Genomic DNA, 19,120 nt, shown 5'->3' with positions numbered 1-19,120 from the left:
TAAATTTCTATTGAAATTGAATTTCGAATTTTTTTGCAAATTTAAAAAACTCCAAAAAACTATTTTTCAAAATTTTTACTTCAAAACTCACAAAAATTCAAATACAATTCAAAGTTGTATTCATATCCAAACACAACTCTAATTTTCAATTACTATTTTTTCTTGAATGTTTTTTTACTTCTTTTCGAAATTTCACAATTCTTATGTCCAAGCGCCCACTTAATTTAGTGATCTTCCTACAATCACTAGAGACTTAGATGAGCAGATATAATATATGTTACTTCAATATATATACTAGTCTTAAGGTACGCGCGTTGCGCGTGTAATTATATTAATAAGAACAAACTTTTTGAAAACAACATAAATAATATTCTAAAACAAATTTTGAATTGTAAAATAAAATTAACAAAACAAAGTTCCTAAAAAATAAATATTGGTCATATTTATATTGGGAGAAATTCAAAAATAGCCAGATTTACAAGTTGTAATTGAAAAATAGCCACAGTTTCAAAAGTAATCGAAATTTAGCAACTTTTCAAGTAAAGATAAATCTGAATGAAAACACTGTTCAAAATTCGAAAAATATTCCAGCATAATATACTGGAGTTCCAGTATAATATACCGGTTCAACATATTATGCTGGAAGTTCATACACAGGTATTTTAATTACCAGTCCGAAAACTTGCTTGTCCGTGCTATCTTTACATTTATATTTAGGGCTTTGGATCAACTACAAACTTCGACTTTAAATTAATTTTTCAAAGAGAAGTCTCTTATATAATCACTCTATTAAAAACAATTCTTACCATTATCCTTTCAAATAAAGCAACAACAACAACAACAACAACCCAGTAGAATCCTATTAATGGGGTCTGGGGAGGGTAGTGTGTACGCAGACCTTACCCCTACCCCGAAGGAGTAGAGAGGCTGTTTCCGAAAGACCCTCGACTCAAAAAAAAAAATAACAAAGACAAAAGGACAAAAAGGACAAAAAAAAGCCTTATAATCTACTTCCCATTTCCCTTCTCCTACCCCAATGTAATAAAAAAAATAAAAAAATGAAGCCTAAAATCTTGATTTTAAAACCCAAAATATCAAAACTTCCCAACATCCTAAATATTACAGCATAGGGTTCATGCTTTTGTCACTGGAAGTTAGAAACCAATCCGAACTAAGGTGGAGGAAAATAACTATGCTCCCAAAGAATGAACCCAATAACGTAAAGTTTTGGGAAATTTAACCTTGCAAGTAGGGGTTGGACTCCTCAATGATAAAAGTGGATATCAACATAATGAAGTATTTAAAATTAATACGATAGTACAACAACAACAACCCAGTGAAATTTCACTAATGGGGTATGGGGAGGGTAGTGTGTATGCAGACCTTACCCCTACCCCGAAGAGGTAGAGAGGTTGTTTACGAAAGACCCTATGCTTAAGAGGACAAAAAGACAAAAGGATACAATCTCAGTATCACCACAGAAATCATAGGGAAAACAGGAACAACATGAAATCCAGAAGAAATATGCAAAGCAAAAATGATAGCTAGTAAATAGGTCCGGCACTGAAATGCAAAATAGTAAGACACGACATTGACACTAGCTAGCTTAAACAAAAACACTACCAGACTAGTCTCACAATGGTACGAAGTAAGAAAATACTCAACTACCTCCTAACCTACAACCCTAATACTCGACCTCCACATCTTCCTATTAAGTGCCATGTCCTCGGAAATCTGAAGTCTCGCCAAGTCCTTCCTGGTCACCTCTCCCCAATACTTCTTCGGCTGCCCTCTACCTCTTCTCATGCCCTCCACAACCAAGCACTCACACCTCCTTACCGGGGCATCTGGCTCCTCCTCTATATATTCCCTAACCATCTGAGCCTCGCTTCCCGCATCTTGTCATCAATGGGATCCACACGCACCTTGTCTCGAATATCATCATTCTTGATCTTATCCATCCTAGTGTGCCCGCACATCCACCTCAAAATCGTCATTTCTGCTACTTTCATCTTCTGAATATGTGAGTTCTTAACAGCCCAACACTCAGTCTCGTACATCATGGATGGTCTATCCACCTCTTTATAGAACTTACCTTTGAGTACCGATGGTACTCTCTTGTCACACAGGACTCCATATGCTAACCTCCACTTCATCCATCCTACCCTAATACGGTGTGTGACATCCTCGTCGATCTCCCATCCCCCCTGGATAACCGACCCAAGGTACTTGAAGTTGCCTCTACTTGGGATGACCTGTGAGTCAAGCCTCACATCCACGCCCACTTCCCCCAGCTCAGTTCTGAATTTACACTCCAGGTATTTCGTCTTCGTCCTACTCAGCTTGAAACTCTTAGACTCAAGAGCCTGTCTCCAAACCTCCAGCCTCTCGTTAACACCGGCTCGCATTTCATCAATCAGAACTATGTCATTGGCGAATAGCATGCACCATGGCACCTCCCCTTGAATATGGTGTGTTAACGCATCCAACACCATGGCGAATAGGAACGGACTGAGCGCAGAGCCTTGGTGTAGCCCTATAACAACCGTAAATGCTCAGAGTCGCCTCCTACTGTCCTTACCTGTGTCTTAGCCCCATCATACATGTCCTTAATCACCATACTGGAAGGAACCGACACACCTTTTGCCTCCAAGCATCTCCAGAGAACTTCTCTAGGAACTTTGTCATATGCTTTCTTTAGGTCAATAAAAACCATGTGCAGGTCCTTATTCCTATCTCTGTACTGTTCTACCAACCGCCTAACAAGGTGTATAGATTCTGTAGTAGAACGAACCGGCATGAACCCGAACTGGTTGTCGAAACAAGACACTGACATCCTCACCCTCGCTTCAACCACCCTCTCCCACACTTTCATGGCATGACTCAGTAATTTGATACACATATAATTGTTACAACTCTGAATATAACATTTGTTCTTATACAATGGAACCACCGTACTCCACCAGAATCTCGTCAGGCCCTGTCGCTCTACCCCTACTCATCTTACTCATAGCTCCCATGACCTCCTCAACCTTGATGCGCCTGCAGTACCCAAAGTCACGGTGACTCTCGAAATGCTCCAATTCACCTAGCACAATATCCCGATCCCTTTCTTTATTCAGAAGTTTATGAAAATAAGTCTGCCATCTCTTCTTAATCTAGGAATCTTCCATCAATACTCTACCATCGTCGTCCTTGATGCATCTCACTTGGTCCAAATCTCGAGCCTTCCTCTCTCTCAACTTGGCCAGCCGGAATAGCTTCTTCTACCTGCCTTTTTCCCCCCATTTTCTTGTACATACGACCATAAGTTGTAGTCTTAGCCTCTGTGACCGCCAGCTTAGCTTCCTACCTACCTTATACCTCTCCATGCACGCACGCCTATCCTTCTTACCTATGCTCCCCACTAACTTCTGATATGCTGCTTTCTTCGATTTTACTTTACCCTGGACCACTTCATTCTACCACCAGTCTCCTTTGTGCTCGCCAGCGACGCCCGTCGAGACCCCTAACACCTCTCTCGTAGCCTCTCTTATACAGTCTGTTGTCGTTGACCACATAGTGCTCGCGTCACCACTACTCCTCCAAGCTCTCATAGCCAACAATCGCCCCTTTAACTCTTGGGCTTTATTCTTAGTTAAGGCTCCCCACCTGATTCTCGGTCTTCCTCGAGCAGGCCTTTTCCTCCTCTTCAACATAATACCAACGTCCATCACCAAGAGCACATGTTGTGTCACGAGTATCTCACATGGAATCATCTTGCAATCTTTGCAAAACCCTCTGTCACACCTCCTGAGGAGGAGATAGTCAATCTGAGTCTTCGCCACCGCATTTTGAAAAGTAACCAAATGCTCCTCCCTCTTCGGAAAGGTAGAGTTCGCAATCACCAACCCAAAAGCCTTAGCGAAGTCCAACAATGAGGTACCTCCTCCGTTCCTCTCCCCAAAATCGAAGCCTCCATGCACCTCGCCATAACCACTTGTAGTCGACCCAATATGACCATTGAAATCCCCTCCTATGAATAGCTTCTCAGCAGGAGGAATCTGGCGTACAATCTCATCTAAACCCTCCCAGAAGCGCCGTTTAACCTCCTCGTCTAGGCTCGTATGCGGCGCATAGGCACTAACGGCATTTAGAGTGCACTCTCTAACCACCAACTTAATAATCATCAATCTATCATTCACTCGTCTAACCTCAACCACAGACTCTCTAAGTTCCCTATCCACCAAGATACCTACTCCATTCTTACCCTTCTGGACTCCTGAGTACGAAAGTTTATACCCGTTTGTGTCCCTCGCCCTCGACCCTACCCACCTTGTCTCTTGGACGCACGCTATATTGACCTCCTCTTCTGGAGGATCTTTGCCAACTCTATAGAGTTACCCGTCAATGTACCTACATTCCATGACCCAATTCTCAACCAGTGGACACCCTTGTTCCTTTTACCTCCCTAGCCTCCCGACCCGCCCCCCAACACTTGCCCTACCTCCCGCTCCCCCCGAGGACATGACCTCACTCGACCATCCCAGACCACAGCCACTATACCTACGGCAGACTAAAGGGAATCACTAAGACACACAAGGCAACAAACCAAACTAGAAGAAGACAAGCTGCAACTACAGGCACACTAATACGGTGAATAAACAAATATGGACTAAGACAACAACAATTTAACTAATTATAAATTAAAGACACAAGATCAACAAGATATGTGCAACTAAATACCCTAGACAGTGCTAATAGGGCCGAGAGCAAATACAAAGGATCTAAACAGTACAAGTGAGTCAAACAATTAAATGATCTGAGCAAATAAACCACGGCTATAACACAAGACTATTATAGAAAACACTACAAACAATGAAACAAATTTAAACAAAGTGTATCTACGACAAAGTGTAATGAGACAGGAACGTAGAACCTGGTATCGTCGACGGAGACGGTGGGGCCGATGGTAGTAGTCGAAGAACTGGCCGATGGTGGTAGTCGAATTAGAAACAACAAACTTTATGTCTTCATAATTTGTGTAGTCAATCAAACCACATATTTCTGATATGAAAATAAAATTTAAAACTATACACATAAGCACAGTCAAAGACAAGTGACTACGTTCCTTGCATATTAGTTTTTATGGAATAATAGGGTGGAGTTATTTGTATTGCTAGAATTAATTTCTTAGAATTTATAATAAAGAACAAAGAACGCCAAAACTTAAAATAATTCTAGGTTCGAAAGTTTCTACTTTGATTTTTTTAGTGTTACTTCTCTTTACAAATATGTTATATCACATAGTGCAAATAAAGGAAAATTTAACATATAAAATCTTATTAATTTCAAAGACCTCATAATTAAATGACTATTTTTAAATATTAAAAAAATAATCAAATGACTATTTTATCCAATGTGAACTCTATTTTAAAAGGATAAAAAAGGCGAAAGATATTTCGCTAAAGACTTTCGTGCTTTTAATATAGTATATATATATATATATATATATATATATATATATAGAGAGAGAGAGAGAGAGAGAGAGAGAGAGAGTCTCCTGATACTGGTATCTCAATTTCTCAAAATACTTCAATTGGTACACACAAGAAATAGGCTTATTCAGCAGCCTTTTGTTCAATTTCTCGTGGGGTCAAATTCTCGTTAGTACGAGTCAAGGGAGTGGACCTCTGGCCTCGGATGTCCATATAAAGAACACGACTAGCATAAATACCTCTTTAACTTCTATTCTAACGGACCGAATATCTTCTATAAAGAATTGGAGGAATATACGACGATATTTTTCCGAAAATTAATCCCAAACGAAAAATACAGACTATTTCTTCTCCTTTATATTGAATGGGTCATAATCATTACCTACATTCCAAGGAATTATGCACCACAAATAAGAGCTAAGAAAGATACCCGCAAGATCGATCTATATCAAGCAGACTTGTTTCCAGCCATCAAAGTAGACTGGTTATCGACAGTTCAAATCCACGTGCTATACAAGCAAGAAGTTAGAGAACAAAATAGTGCACACATCAATTTCATAGTACTAAGTCTCTTTTTAAGTTGAAAGTGGAAAAGTTGGCTAATTAAGGAAGCATTGGACCAAGACAGACGCCACTGAAAGAAAGAAAGCGGCAATAGGGATAAAAAAGGAATAGGGCACGTTGCATTTATATTATGAGCTTATAAGTTTTTTGACACCATCATATGTTGATTAATAACTTTTTATAACAAGCCTCATCGACATGAAAAATAGAGTAATAAATTGAACCAATAGTATAACTGTTTGTTTACACTGATAGTGTATATAACTTAATCAAAGGTATTGTATAACATGTACCTTTGATTGCAGGAGCGGATGCACGCTTAACGAAGCGGTGTCACTCGACACCGCTTCGTGAAATTTTTTTACTAAATATATGTATTAATATTGTGAGAAAATAGATAAGTAGGAAACAATGATACCATTTGACATAAATTGTATTTTGGTGTGTTGGTTATGTGCTTGATTTTGCTCTAAGAGGTTAGATGTTCAAACCTTAACTGGTAATTGTTTTTGCAAATATTTGAGAGAGTCGTTGTGGTTAAAAATTATGATTAAGTAGAATTGAACTCAAGACTTTTTCTAACTTAAGACACAACAAAATCAATAGACTAGGATTATTTTTAGTCCAAAAGTATGATAATTAAAGTTATTATTCCAGTTCTTCCATAAACTTTAAACTTTGACACCGCTTACAAAATTCCCTGCGTATTCCCCTGTTTGATTGTGCTTTCACCATGTTATTGATCTTAGGTACTCTATAGTAGCTATTTTCTTTTGGAGGTTTAGGTTTTATGTCCCCCGGTGTATTATTTGAGTGATATCAATATACAAGATCAGGGGCGGATCTACGTATAAGGGACGGGGTGGTATACGCCACCCGCAAGCTTTGGCCGAATCTATACAATAGTATGTATACATTCATGTATATATAGAAGGAATGTATACAAATACTTTAAGTGGCACCCTCGGTAATAAAAAGGCTCAAGGTACCACTGGCAAGACAGTGCCACTTTCACCCAAATGGTTGGGGTTCGAATCTAAGCTCACTTTTTTAAAAGCTTTTGTTTGGTGCATTTAAGACAATTACAGGGGGATCCTTTGATAAAGAAAAATTAATTGTTTTCTACGGGACCACAACTCTGAAAATTTATTTGCAGAAACTAAAAAAAGAATTCTTGAATAAGTTTTTGTTTTAATCAATGATGAAAGTTTATATTTTTGTCAGATTGCTCTAAAGTAGGACAATTGTATATAATATCGAGTGAGTTAATTTTTATGAAAAATATCCATAAACTTACTTAATATTTAGAGTGCTTAGTATAAGTTTTTGCCTTAAGTATCTAAATATAAAGTGATAACAAGTCATTTTTCTTGTACAAAATGCATAATCCAGTTGAATTTTTATATTTTTTTCCCAAGTTATCATAATTATTACGTAATCTTTTTGCCCGATCTATTTGTTTATATTAACTCAAAAGACGAATAACCCGAACGAAATCCAAATAGACCAAATCGATTAAATTTATAACCTATTAGATAATGTAAATTATAATATGACTACGTTCAAAATTTTTGGTACCCGTAGCCTCTAAATCCTGGAACTGTTTCTGACAAGATAGGAGGTTTTTGCCAAACACCCTACCACCTCGGGAGGTGAAAGCTCCGGTGGATGGATTTAATTTTTATAAACAAATATTATTTACTCTCCCATGACTAGTAAAAAAGAAGTTTACAAGTGCTTTATAGTCAAGTAAGGCAACAGCTGCAACAAGAATTTCAAAAGAAATAATTAATTAAGTCAAGCAAGGTTATTTTTCGTCCAAAAGTATGATAATTAAAATTATTATTCCAGTTCTTCTATAAATTTTGACACCGTTTAAAATTTTTTTCGCATATACCCTGTTTGATTATTATGTCCCTCGGTATATTATTTGAGTGATATCAATATACGGGTCTTTGCCAAACCCCCCACCACCACCTCGGCAGGTGAAAGCCCCGGTGGATGGATTTAATTTTAAAAGAAATATTATTTACTCTCCCATGACTAGTAAAAAAGAAGTTTACAAGTGCTTTATAGTCAAGTAAGGCAACAACTGCAACAAGAATTTCAAAAGAGAAATAATTAATTAAGTCAAGTAAGGTTATTTTTTATCCAAAAGTATGATAATTAAAATTATTATTCCAGTTCTTCTATAAATTTTGACACCGCTTACAAAATTTTCCGCATATACCCTGTTTGATTGTTATGTCCCTCGGTATATTATTTGAGTGATATCAATATACAAGATCGGGGGTCTTTGCCAAACCCCCCACCACCACCTTGGCAGGTGAAAGCCCCGGTGGATGGATTTAATTTTTTAAAAAAATACTGTATTATTTACTCTCCCATGACTAGTAAAAAAGTTTACAAGTGCTTTATAGTCAAGTAAGGCAACCTGTTGCAACAAGAATTTCAAAAGATAAATAATTAGTTAAGGTTGTGTGCATACTACTGAGAAAGACTCTCATCATAGCTATAAATACCCATACATTCTTTTCCATTTCGATCATCACTTAGCTTGTTCAGTTCTCTGCACCAAGAAATAAAAGATAAAAGCAAAACAAAGGAAAAAAAAAATAACCTCTTTAACTTGCTTTTAATTTCCACTAGCTTATATTCAGTTTTCTAGAAATGGCCCAAGCTGCCCTCATTAACAACGATGAGAAGATTGTTCGTCCAGTTGCCAATTTCTCTCCAAGTCTTTGGGGTGACAGTTTCCATTCATTCTCTGTTGACAATCAGGTATTTATATATTATGCATAGTCATTTTAAGTTGAAGTTACATGAACTTAATAAATACATTCACAGGTGGCAGAAAAATATGGTCAAGAGATTGAAACATTGAAGGAGGAAACAAGGAGTATGTTGGGAGCAGCTTGTGAAAGATCATTGGCTGAAAAGCTGAATCTGATAGACACTGTTGAGCGCCTTGGCTTAGCTTATCATTTTGAGAAACAAATAGAAGACATGTTGGATGAGATTTATAAAGAAGATCCAAACTTTGAAGGTCATGAGTACAATGATTTGTACACTTGTGCCCTTCAATTTCGAATGTTGAGACAACATGGTTACAATATCTCCCCAAGTAGGTCCATTATATATTCTTACACCAATTTTTCAACTTTTGCTGCATGAAAACTAATCTTTTGTTTTTATTCATGATCCAGAAATTTTCAGCAGATTCCAAGACGCAAACGGAAAATTCAAGGAGTCTCTTAGTCTTAGTAATGATGCAAAGGGTCTATTGAGCTTATACGAAGCTTCACATGTAAGGATTCATGGAGAGGATATTTTGGAAGAGGCACTTGCTTTTGCCACTGCTCATCTTGAATCTGCAACTCCACATTTGAAGTCACCTCTGAGTAAGCAAGTGACGCATGCCCTTGACCAATCTCTGCATAAAAGCATTCCAAGAGTGGAGACGCGTCACTTCATCTCCATCTACGAAGAGGAGGAACTGAAAAATGATGTGCTACTTCGATTTGCTAAATTAGATTACAACTTACTTCAGATTTTGCATAAACAAGAACTCAGCCAAGTATCAAGGTACAATGATATGTTTTACGTAAAAAACATATAAATTATTTGTTCATAATAATTTCTCATATTCTAAGGTTATTTTGTAGGTGGTGGAAAGATTTGGATTTTGTGACAACACTTCCATATGCTAGGGATAGAGCTGTTGAATGCTACTTTTGGACGATGGGGGTGTATGCTGAACCTCAATATTCTCAGGCTCGTGTCATGCTTGCTAAGACTATAGCAATGATTTCGATAGTAGATGACACATTCGATGCTTATGGCATTGTAAAAGAACTTGAGGTCTACACTGATGCCATACAGAGGTATAAACTTGTGTTTCCACAGTTTATGAATTTATTAGATGGTTTCTTAAATGGGAAACTTACCATATGTTAATTTTTTTATGTATTAGGTGGGATATTAGTCAAATTGATCGACTCCCAGACTACATGAAAATCAGTTTTAAGGCTCTTATAGACCTTTATGAAGATTATGAAAAGGAATTGTCAACAGATGGCAGATCCTATGTTGTCCACTATGCGAAAGAAAGAGTATGACTCACTGATTTATATATAACGTTTTATATCTACCTTATTTTTCTTTATAATCAGATTTATTGTTGGAATATTATATTGATTAATTTTTGTTTGTGTTAAATAGATGAAGGAAATTGTGAGAAATTATTTTGTCGAAGCAAAGTGGTTCATTGAGGGATATATGCCACCTGTTTCTGAGTATCTTAACAATGCATTAGCTACTAGCACATATTACTTGCTAACTACAACATCCTACTTGGGAATGAAATCAGCTGCCAGGGAAGATTTTGAGTGGTTGGCTACCAACCCTAAAATTTTGGAAGCCAATGTAACATTATGTCGAGTTGTAGATGACATTGCCACATATGAGGTACACATCGATCGCATTAAGCATCTTATATGATTGTTGCACTTAAAAATATATATGTCGATTTTGTACTTATACTACGTACATTGTAATTGCTATTTTAGGTTGAGAAGGGTAGGGGCCAAATTGCAACAGGAATTGAGTGTTATATGAGGGATTATGGCGTATCAACAGAAGTAGCAATGGAAAAATTCCAAGAAATGGCTGAGATAGCATGGAAGGATGTGAATGAAGGAATTCTTCGACCAACTCCTGTTTCTACAGAAATTCTCACCCGTATTCTCAACCTCGCTCGTATTATAGATGTCACTTATAAGCACAATCAAGATGGATACACTCATCCAGAAAAGGTTCTAAAACCTCACATCATCGCTTTACTGGTGGACTCCATTAAAATCTAAACCATTGAGTGATTTTTTTTATCTCGGTGATCGTTTTATTTTTATTTTTAAATAAAGGATCTGAATCTCCTAGTTTTCTTCAAACCATGTGTTGTTCTTGACGTCTGAATAATAGTATAATTTTTTTTGCCTAACTTGGTTCTTCTGTTTGTTAAATTAACTGTTGATTGCTGCTGAAAAAAGTAAAAATAAAATATCTGACACAAAACAATACTTAAGCGCCACAGATAATTAGCTTCTGTATCGGCAGAAAAAAAAAAACCCGAAATCACTTTTTAGATAATTATAGTTTTTTCAGGATAATTTGTGAGTGTTTTGTGAGTGAAAAAATGTCACTTATTAGAAACACACACTTAAACCACTTCTTCAACAAATAGCTTTTCGAAAGCAAAACATTTGCAAAAACTTCTTGAGGAAACTTTAACAAACACATTTTTAGAAAAACTCTTTGCAATATATCAAAGAATTTTCCATGAACAAAACGCCACAAATTGTCACATAATGTACTAGTTTTCCTATCCTAATTATTTGTTTGGTTTATTTAGCTTGCTAGGCCTATCCGTTTGATCATGAGAAATTGTGAAATTAATGAGAGAAATGTGAGCTCAATGAGAGCTCCAATGGAGGAATCAGAGGATGTAAAAGAAAGAGAGCGTGAGTGAAGCTTCTAAAAAGGGGAGCTGAGCTCTTCATTAATCAACTCAAAAATAAAATGTACAATCTAACTTTTTACTTATAAAATGTGCTGACACCTAATCTAACCCACTAACTCATTACAACTGACATTTACCATGTGACATCCCACTAACTATATTCCACTAACTACTGTACAAGTGATTAACAAAGGAATAAATACAATACAATGAGTAATCTCAACACCCCTCAAGTTGGAGGTGAGGGGCTCACTGCCAACTTGCCAAGGAGTGTGGAATGTTTGATCCCTGTCAAAGATTTGGTAAAGATATCAGCTAACTGGTCATTTGTAGAGATGTGGTGTAAGGAGATCAATCCTTCATGCAACTGGTCTCGTACAAAATGGCAATCCACTTCAATGTGTTTTGTACGCTCATGGAATACAGGATTCTTTGCTATGTGTAGGGCAGCTTGACTGTCACAAAATATGGGAATTGGTAAGGATATAGGAACAATGAGCTCAGTAAGAAGCCTGGCAAGCTAGACAAGTTCTGCAACAACCATTCTAGCTGATCTGTACTCAGCTTCTGCAGATGATAAGGAAATAGTAGACTGCTTCTTAGATTTCCAACTAATGTGGCTGTCTCCAAGTAATACAATGTAACCACTGACTGATTTTCTGGATAGGGGACATGTTGCCCAATCTGAGTCGCAGAAGGCTTTCACTCTGTAGTTTGCATCATTAGTAAGGAAAATTTCCAAGGTTGGGTCACCTTTCAAGTACCTTAGAACATGATATGCAACCTTCAAATGTGGCTCCCTGGGACTCTGCATGAACTGACTAAGATGTTATACACTATAAGCAATTTCTAGCCTGATATTAGTAAGGAAGTTGAGTTTTCCAATCAGCATCCTATAATATGAAGGGTCTGTCAATAGGGCTCCTTCATCAGCTTTCATCTTCACAGATGAGTCTAGAGGAGAAGCTATAAGGGGAAAGTCTATGCAACCAAACTCCTTCAAAATATCCATAGTGAACTTCTTTTGTGACATCAAAACTCCTTTGTATGTGTATTGAACCTTTAAGCTTAGGATGTAATGAAGCCTTCCCAGGTCTTTTATCTTGAATGTGTTGTGCAGAAAATCTTTCAAGGACTCAATCTCTTGCAGGTGAGTACCTATGATAAGAACATCATCTACATAGACAGCTACAAACACTATTGATCCTTCAGCTTTCTTATAGAACAGCGAGTAATCAAACATTGAATGAGTATATCCTCTAGAACATAATGATTCGGCTAATTTCTCATACCAGTGTCTGCTTGCTTGTTTGAGTCAATACAAGGACTTGTTTAGTTTACACACTAAGACTGGCCTTTCCACAACTAGCCCTGGTGGCACCTCCATGTACACTTCTTCATGGAGATCTCCATGAAGAAATGCATTGTTGACATCCAACTACAAAACTTGCCATCCTTTCTTGACTGATGTTGCTATCAAAGCTCTCACAGTTGTCATTTTTCACTACTGGTGAGAAGGTCTCTGTATAATCTATCCCAGCCTGATGTGTGTAACCCTTTACTACTAATCTTGCTTTAAATCTTTCTATGCTTCCATCTTCTTTATGCTTGATTTTATACACCCACTTACACCCTGTTGCCTTGTTTCTAACTGGAAGGGGAACTAAGTCCCACGTCTTATTTGCATATAGTGCTTGGAACTCCTGATTCATTGCTGCTTGCCAAGCAGGTTTCACAGTAGCTTCCTCATATGAACTAGGTCCACATTCATGTGAGGCAGGTTCCATCAAATGCTGACTGGTGGAATTTAGAGCATTTAAGGGATTATGATGAAGTCTTGGTGCAGAGGTGATAAAAGAAAATGATGATGTACTTTGGCTGTCATTAAAAGAAGGGGATTGGTCTTGGTGATTATGATGTAATTTAGGAATTGTGTATTCATAGTCTTTAAGATAAGTAGGGATTTTCAAGGTTCTGGAAGGTCTACTTTGATCTGCCACTAAAATGTTTTGATCTTGAGTTGAGACAGTTAAACTATCAGCAGTAGGGAAGACTCCTGATGTCTGACTGCTCAAAGGTTACTGAGAAAATATTGAATCATTATCAAAAGAAAGGGGCTGAGGTGATATTGGATCTGATTCAGACAATTGTTCATTCCTGGACAAAGTCCTTGGTGACACTTCATGGTGATTTTCAGTCACTAAATGTGGAGTGCTCTTTATGTCATTGGCATGAAAGAATTCATCTGATAAGTGTGATTTCATTTGAGGGAATGAAGGGAATACCTTAGTAGGACTAGATGACAAGGCAAATGGGAATACATTTTCATAGAATACTACATCTCTTGAAACAATTATTTTCTTTGTGGCCAGATTTAGTACCTTATAACCTTTTGTCCCAAAGGGGCATCCCACAAAAATATGGGGAGTGGATCTTGGTTCAAATTTGTCTTTATGGGTTTTGAGAGTAGTAGAAAAGCATAAGCACCCAAAGCTTCTAAGGTGGGAATAATTTGGTTTCTTCAGGTACAGTAGTTCAAATGGACATTTAGCTTTGAGTGATGATAAAGGTAACCTATTTATCAAATAGGTAGATGTCAAGATACACTCTCCCTGCATGGGAAATAAAGACGGATACAAGAGTGCCCTGGCTGTTTCTAGTAGGTATTTGTATTTTCTTTCCACCACACCATTTTTGTTGTGGTGTATATAGGCATGTTTTCTGATGTATGATGCCTTTTGATTGGAAAAATGAGGTGGTTTCAAGACTGGTGAACTCAAGGCCATTGTCAGTCTTTATAGTTTTTATACTGGTGTTGAATTGGTTCTCTACCATGGTAGAGAAAGCCTTGATAGTATTAAGGGCATTACTTTTACAGCTTAACAAATGAGTTCATGTGGACCTGTTGTAATCATCCACAAGTGATATGAAGTACTTATATTTGTTGTGTGTTGTAACATGATAGGGACCCCATAGATCAATGTGTAACAACTCAAAGATCTTAGTGGTTAATGTTGTTCTTTCTTGGAAAGGCAATCTGGTTTGTCTTGCCATTGGACAAATAGGGCAAAGGAAAGGTTGTTTAGGTGCAAAGGTAACAGGTATAGAAGAAATTCCCTTCATTTTGACAAAAGGTACATGTCCCAATCTTTTATGCCACAAGGGATAAAGCAAATTCTTAGTATTTGAGGAGACATCAGTCAAACAAGAATCACTTTTATTGTTGGAATTATTTACAGAATGATGTAAATGTGGAAAAGAACTACTCTTATTACTGCTGTGAAATGGAACAACAAGAGTAGATGCAATAGGGATAGTAGAGTGTGGCTTAAGAGAAAATGAACTAGATGTGTTAGTTGCAGAATATACCTCATCTTTATTAATAGAATGACATAGATAAGATGCATTAGAAAAATCAGGGGAAACAGAAACAGTGTTATTGTTGTTGTTGTCTTAACAATGGAAGTACAGACCAGTCTTGGCTTTACCAATCTCCAGTGGCCTCTTCAGTGAAGAGTCTTGTAGAAGGATGCACACAAACTTGGTAAATATTATAATACAATCAAGTTGGATTGTCAAGGAATGGACTGATATCAAATTGAACTTGAAACTAGGCACAAAAAGGACCTTTCTGAGAACTTAGGACTAAGGATTACATCACCAATCAGTGTCAACTTTACTTTGTAACCATTAGGTAGGGTAACTAGGTAGGGATAAGCTAAAGTTCTAATATTGGTTAGCAACGATTTATTAAATGTCATACGGTTTGTGGCTCCAGAGTCAAGTATCCAATAGTCAGCACTTGAATTAGAATTTTCACACAACTGATCACTAGAATCGAAATGAGTAGAGCATACTGAGATACCTGCAAAGTTCACAGCTCCTCTATTTATGGTAGTGTTTTCGTATTTGTATCCTCCTCCTTGAAAGCTTTCCAAGATGCTGAGTAGTTGTCCATATTGCTCCTTATTTAAGTTGTGCATGGTTCGACCTTGCTCCCGACTCTGAGAGTTATTTCGATCATCATTTCCTGCAGCACGTTCACGTGATGACCCAAGCACATTTCCTACAATCCTTCTTCCCTTATTGAACTTGGAGTTCTTTGGGAATCCGTGGAGCTTATAATATTTTTCCTTAGTGTGTCCTGGCCTTTTGCAGTAGTCACAGAACAACCGAGTTCTATTAGTGAACTGATTTCCCTTATATCCACTATTTGTGTTGTTATTTCCTTGTTGAGTATAGTTTGTTCTGAAAGTATTGTTTCCTGGTCCATTCGCATTCAAGGCAGCAGAATCCATCTAGAAATGAGAACTTGGCTTGACCTCCCTTTGCTTTTCCTCCTGAATAAGAATAGAGAATGCCTGGGATATTGTTGGGAGTGGATTCATCATCAAAATGCTTCCTCTCACCACAGTGTACACTTCATTTAGGCCCATGAGAAATTGAATTAGTCTTCTGTCTTGCTCAGCTTTGTGCATGTTTTCCTTAGCTCCACATGTGCATTTACAAGCACATTTAGCATGTATGTTTAGTGTGTTGAGTTCCTCCCAAAGTTTCTTCATTTTTGTATAATATCCAGTAATGTCCAAATTTCCTTGACTCAAATCATTTATCTCCTTCTGGAGCTGATGCAACTTAGCACTATTGGTCTGATCATAACTGTCTTCCAATTCCTGCCAAAGTTTCCCGGCATCATTAATATAGGTCCTTAGACAGTGAGTTTAAGATCCACGAGGTTACCATGTCATCTCATCATTCCCATTGGTCCAGGGTAGCAGAATTGGGATCTGTTTTCTTACACTTTCCGGTGATGAAACCTAGTTTGTTCTTCATAGAGAGTGCTTTGAGGATTCCTCTTCTCCATGATCTATAGCTAGTTCCGTCAAAAGCCACCGGCACTAACATAGATCCAGCGCTTTCCGACGGATGCATGTACAACAGACTGGTGGAGTCTAGGGTTTTCTTATTTGTCGCCAAAATTTCGTCATCTCCAGCCATGATTTGGTTTAGCAAAGTTGAAATCGTTATTAGCGAAAGCGAATTACTGAGATTAATCGACTAATTCATCGATTCTTACAAAGGAACCATAATTCCCAAAAACAAACGACGAACAATTCGTATCTGTATGAACAAAAAAAATTGAAATATGAAGCAACGAGGCTCTAGGAGTAATGCAAGACGTGTCCCTTATTTTTTTTTATTTGAATCCTAAAATAAATATATTATCTCATTTGACGCCTCATTTTATTCAAGATCATTATTATGCTTTATTGTGTTTAATTATATTTCTCGATCATCTTAATTGATACTGATATGAATGCGATGTACATGGTGGCACAAGTACTTTGTCGTGCGAGGGGGATTGTTATTGTGCGCATGAGGTGTTATACGTGCAAGATTTGGAAATTGTGGATCATAATTTATGATTTCGAGGAGTGGTACCTCGGGGTAAATCTTATTGCAAGTCCATGCGTTGAGAACGATTGACTGATTGCGATGTTTTCTGCTTTCCTTATTGAGTTCGTTCATATCTCGTCGGTGTTCTGATTATGCTGATGTTCTATTACTCGTCTACTTCTTGATTGCATTTGAGTTTTCATTATTTTCGTCGTTGGCTGTAAATTATAATCCTTCGATTGTTAGTCCTACATTGATAATCTTTCCATTGTTAGTTTCATGTTATATCTTGTACAAGTTTGTATGTCTAGTAGGTGTCTTGACCTGGCCTCGTCTCTACTCCACCGAGGTTAGGCTTGATACTTATTGGGTACCGTTGTGGTGTACTCATGCTACCCTTGTGCACATTTTTGTGTAGATCCATCTACTTTTGATCATGTTGTTGAGAGTTGTGTGCGTGGCTGTGCACTGCTGGAGGCTTCAAGGTATACCTTGTTGACGTTCGCATGCCTCAGAGTCACCTTTAGTTATCTTCCCTTTACTGTTTATCCTTTTACCATATAGTGTTGTATTATAGGTTTTAGTATGTTTCTGTGGAGCTTATGACTCAGTTTCACTGGATTTTGGGAATGTTGTATTGTGATTTTGCATTGGAGTTAATATAAGACTTTTTAGTTTTATTTCATGTTTTAGTCGTTATTTCTATAATATTTTCTTGTTGATTAGGCTTACCTAGTCTTAGAGACTAAGTACCATCACGACATCCTAAGGTGAAAAATGGGGTCGTGACAAGACCAAGACACAAATTATGTGAGCTAGTGCCATTCTTTCCTACTTATCTGTTTCCTTACAGTATTAATACATATATTTAGTAAAATTATCCGATGAAGCGGTGTTGTAATGACTCGGACGGTCATTTTGAGTATTATAACCCTCCCCCCCCTCCCCCGCCCTTCATTTACTGCTCAATGTATGTTTTACAATTATTTTATGACTTACCGAGTTAGTTGGTTCAGGTCCGGAAGGAATTCGGAGTGAAATGAGACACTTAGTCTCATAATTGAAAATTTTAAGTTAGAAAAGTTGATTGGATGTCGAATTATATATAAACGACCTAGGATTTAAATTTTGATGAATGCAATAGCTCCGTATGATGATTTTAGACTTTGGAGTGTGTTCGAAAAATTATTTGGAGGTCCGTAGTGGAAATAGGCTTGAAATGGCAAAAGTTGAATTTTGGGAAGTTTGACCGGGGGGTTGACTTTTTGATATCGGGATCAAAATCCAGTTCTGAAACTTTTCATAGCTCCGTTATGTCATTTATGACTTGTGTGCAAAATTTGAGGTCAATCGGACGTGATTTGATAGGTTCCGACGTCGTTTGTAGAAATTGGAAGTTTCAAAGTTCATTTGGCTTGAATCTATGTGTGATTTGTGGTTTTAGCGTTGTTTGATGTGATTTGAGGTTTCAAATAAGTTCGTATGATATTTTAGGACTTTTTGGTGTATTTGGTTGAGCTCCCGAGGGCCTCGGGTGATGTTTTATGGAAAATTAGCATTTTCTTATGGAATTAATTAAAATAAATTTTATTGACTGGATCGAATTATTTGTGGCTAGATTTGAGGCATTTGGAGGCCAATTCACGAGGCAAAGCCTTAGCGGAATAAGAATTTCACGGTTTGAGGTAAGTAACAGTTTTAAATCTGGTACTAAGGGTATGAAACCCCGGATTTTGTGCCATGTGATTATTTTGGAGGTGACGCACATGCTAGGTAACAGCCGTGCGGGCGTGCACCGATGGGATTGTGACGTGGTCCGTCCCATGAAACTGTAAAGTTGAATAACTTGTTGTTAGCTATATGCTATTTATGTGTTTAAAAAATTTGACTGTAAATCACGGTTAGGCTATGTGATAGTACTGTTGAGACCCGTAGAGGTAGCATAGTTGTTGAATTATTTGCTAATTGTTGTTTTGTACTCAGTCATGATTTTACTTGCGTATCATATCTCAGTCTTTCTTGATTTTGTTGATATACTATGTTATCTTTGTTTGGGATGATCTTTATGATTTTCGAGTGCTCGAGAGACTAGAGAGGTTGATGACTGAGTAAGGCTGAGGGCCTGTCAGTGAGGTATGGATATCATCGCACTTGAGTTGTCCAT

At 37.5% G+C, this 19,120-nt stretch overlaps 2 protein-coding genes across 2 annotated transcripts; one reads left to right on the top strand and one right to left on the bottom strand.

Moving 5' to 3' along the window:
- The first annotated feature begins 8,577 nt into the window (after positions 1-8,577).
- On the top strand, positions 8,578-11,040 carry LOC104086879 (viridiflorene synthase). The gene is made up of 7 exons (XM_070179664.1): positions 8,578-8,822; positions 8,889-9,165; positions 9,248-9,626; positions 9,707-9,925; positions 10,015-10,153; positions 10,263-10,508; positions 10,610-11,040. Exons 1-7 carry the CDS (start codon positions 8,712-8,714, stop codon positions 10,904-10,906), a joined length of 1,668 nt encoding a protein of 555 aa, XP_070035765.1. The 5' UTR covers positions 8,578-8,711; the 3' UTR covers positions 10,907-11,040.
- A 1,348-nt stretch (positions 11,041-12,388) lies between these two features.
- On the bottom strand, positions 12,389-12,802 carry LOC138904742 (uncharacterized mitochondrial protein AtMg00810-like). Its single transcript, XM_070193247.1, has one exon. The coding sequence runs from the start codon at positions 12,800-12,802 to the stop codon at positions 12,389-12,391; it is 414 nt and encodes a 137-aa protein (XP_070049348.1).
- Between the last annotated feature and the right edge of the window lie 6,318 nt (positions 12,803-19,120).

This window comes from Nicotiana tomentosiformis, chromosome 1 (genome assembly GCF_000390325.3).
Source record: "Nicotiana tomentosiformis chromosome 1, ASM39032v3, whole genome shotgun sequence".
Lineage (NCBI taxonomy): Eukaryota > Viridiplantae > Streptophyta > Magnoliopsida > Solanales > Solanaceae > Nicotiana > Nicotiana tomentosiformis.
The sequence above is the reverse complement of the archived record's forward strand: the minus strand, read 5'-3'. Positions and strand labels throughout refer to the sequence as shown.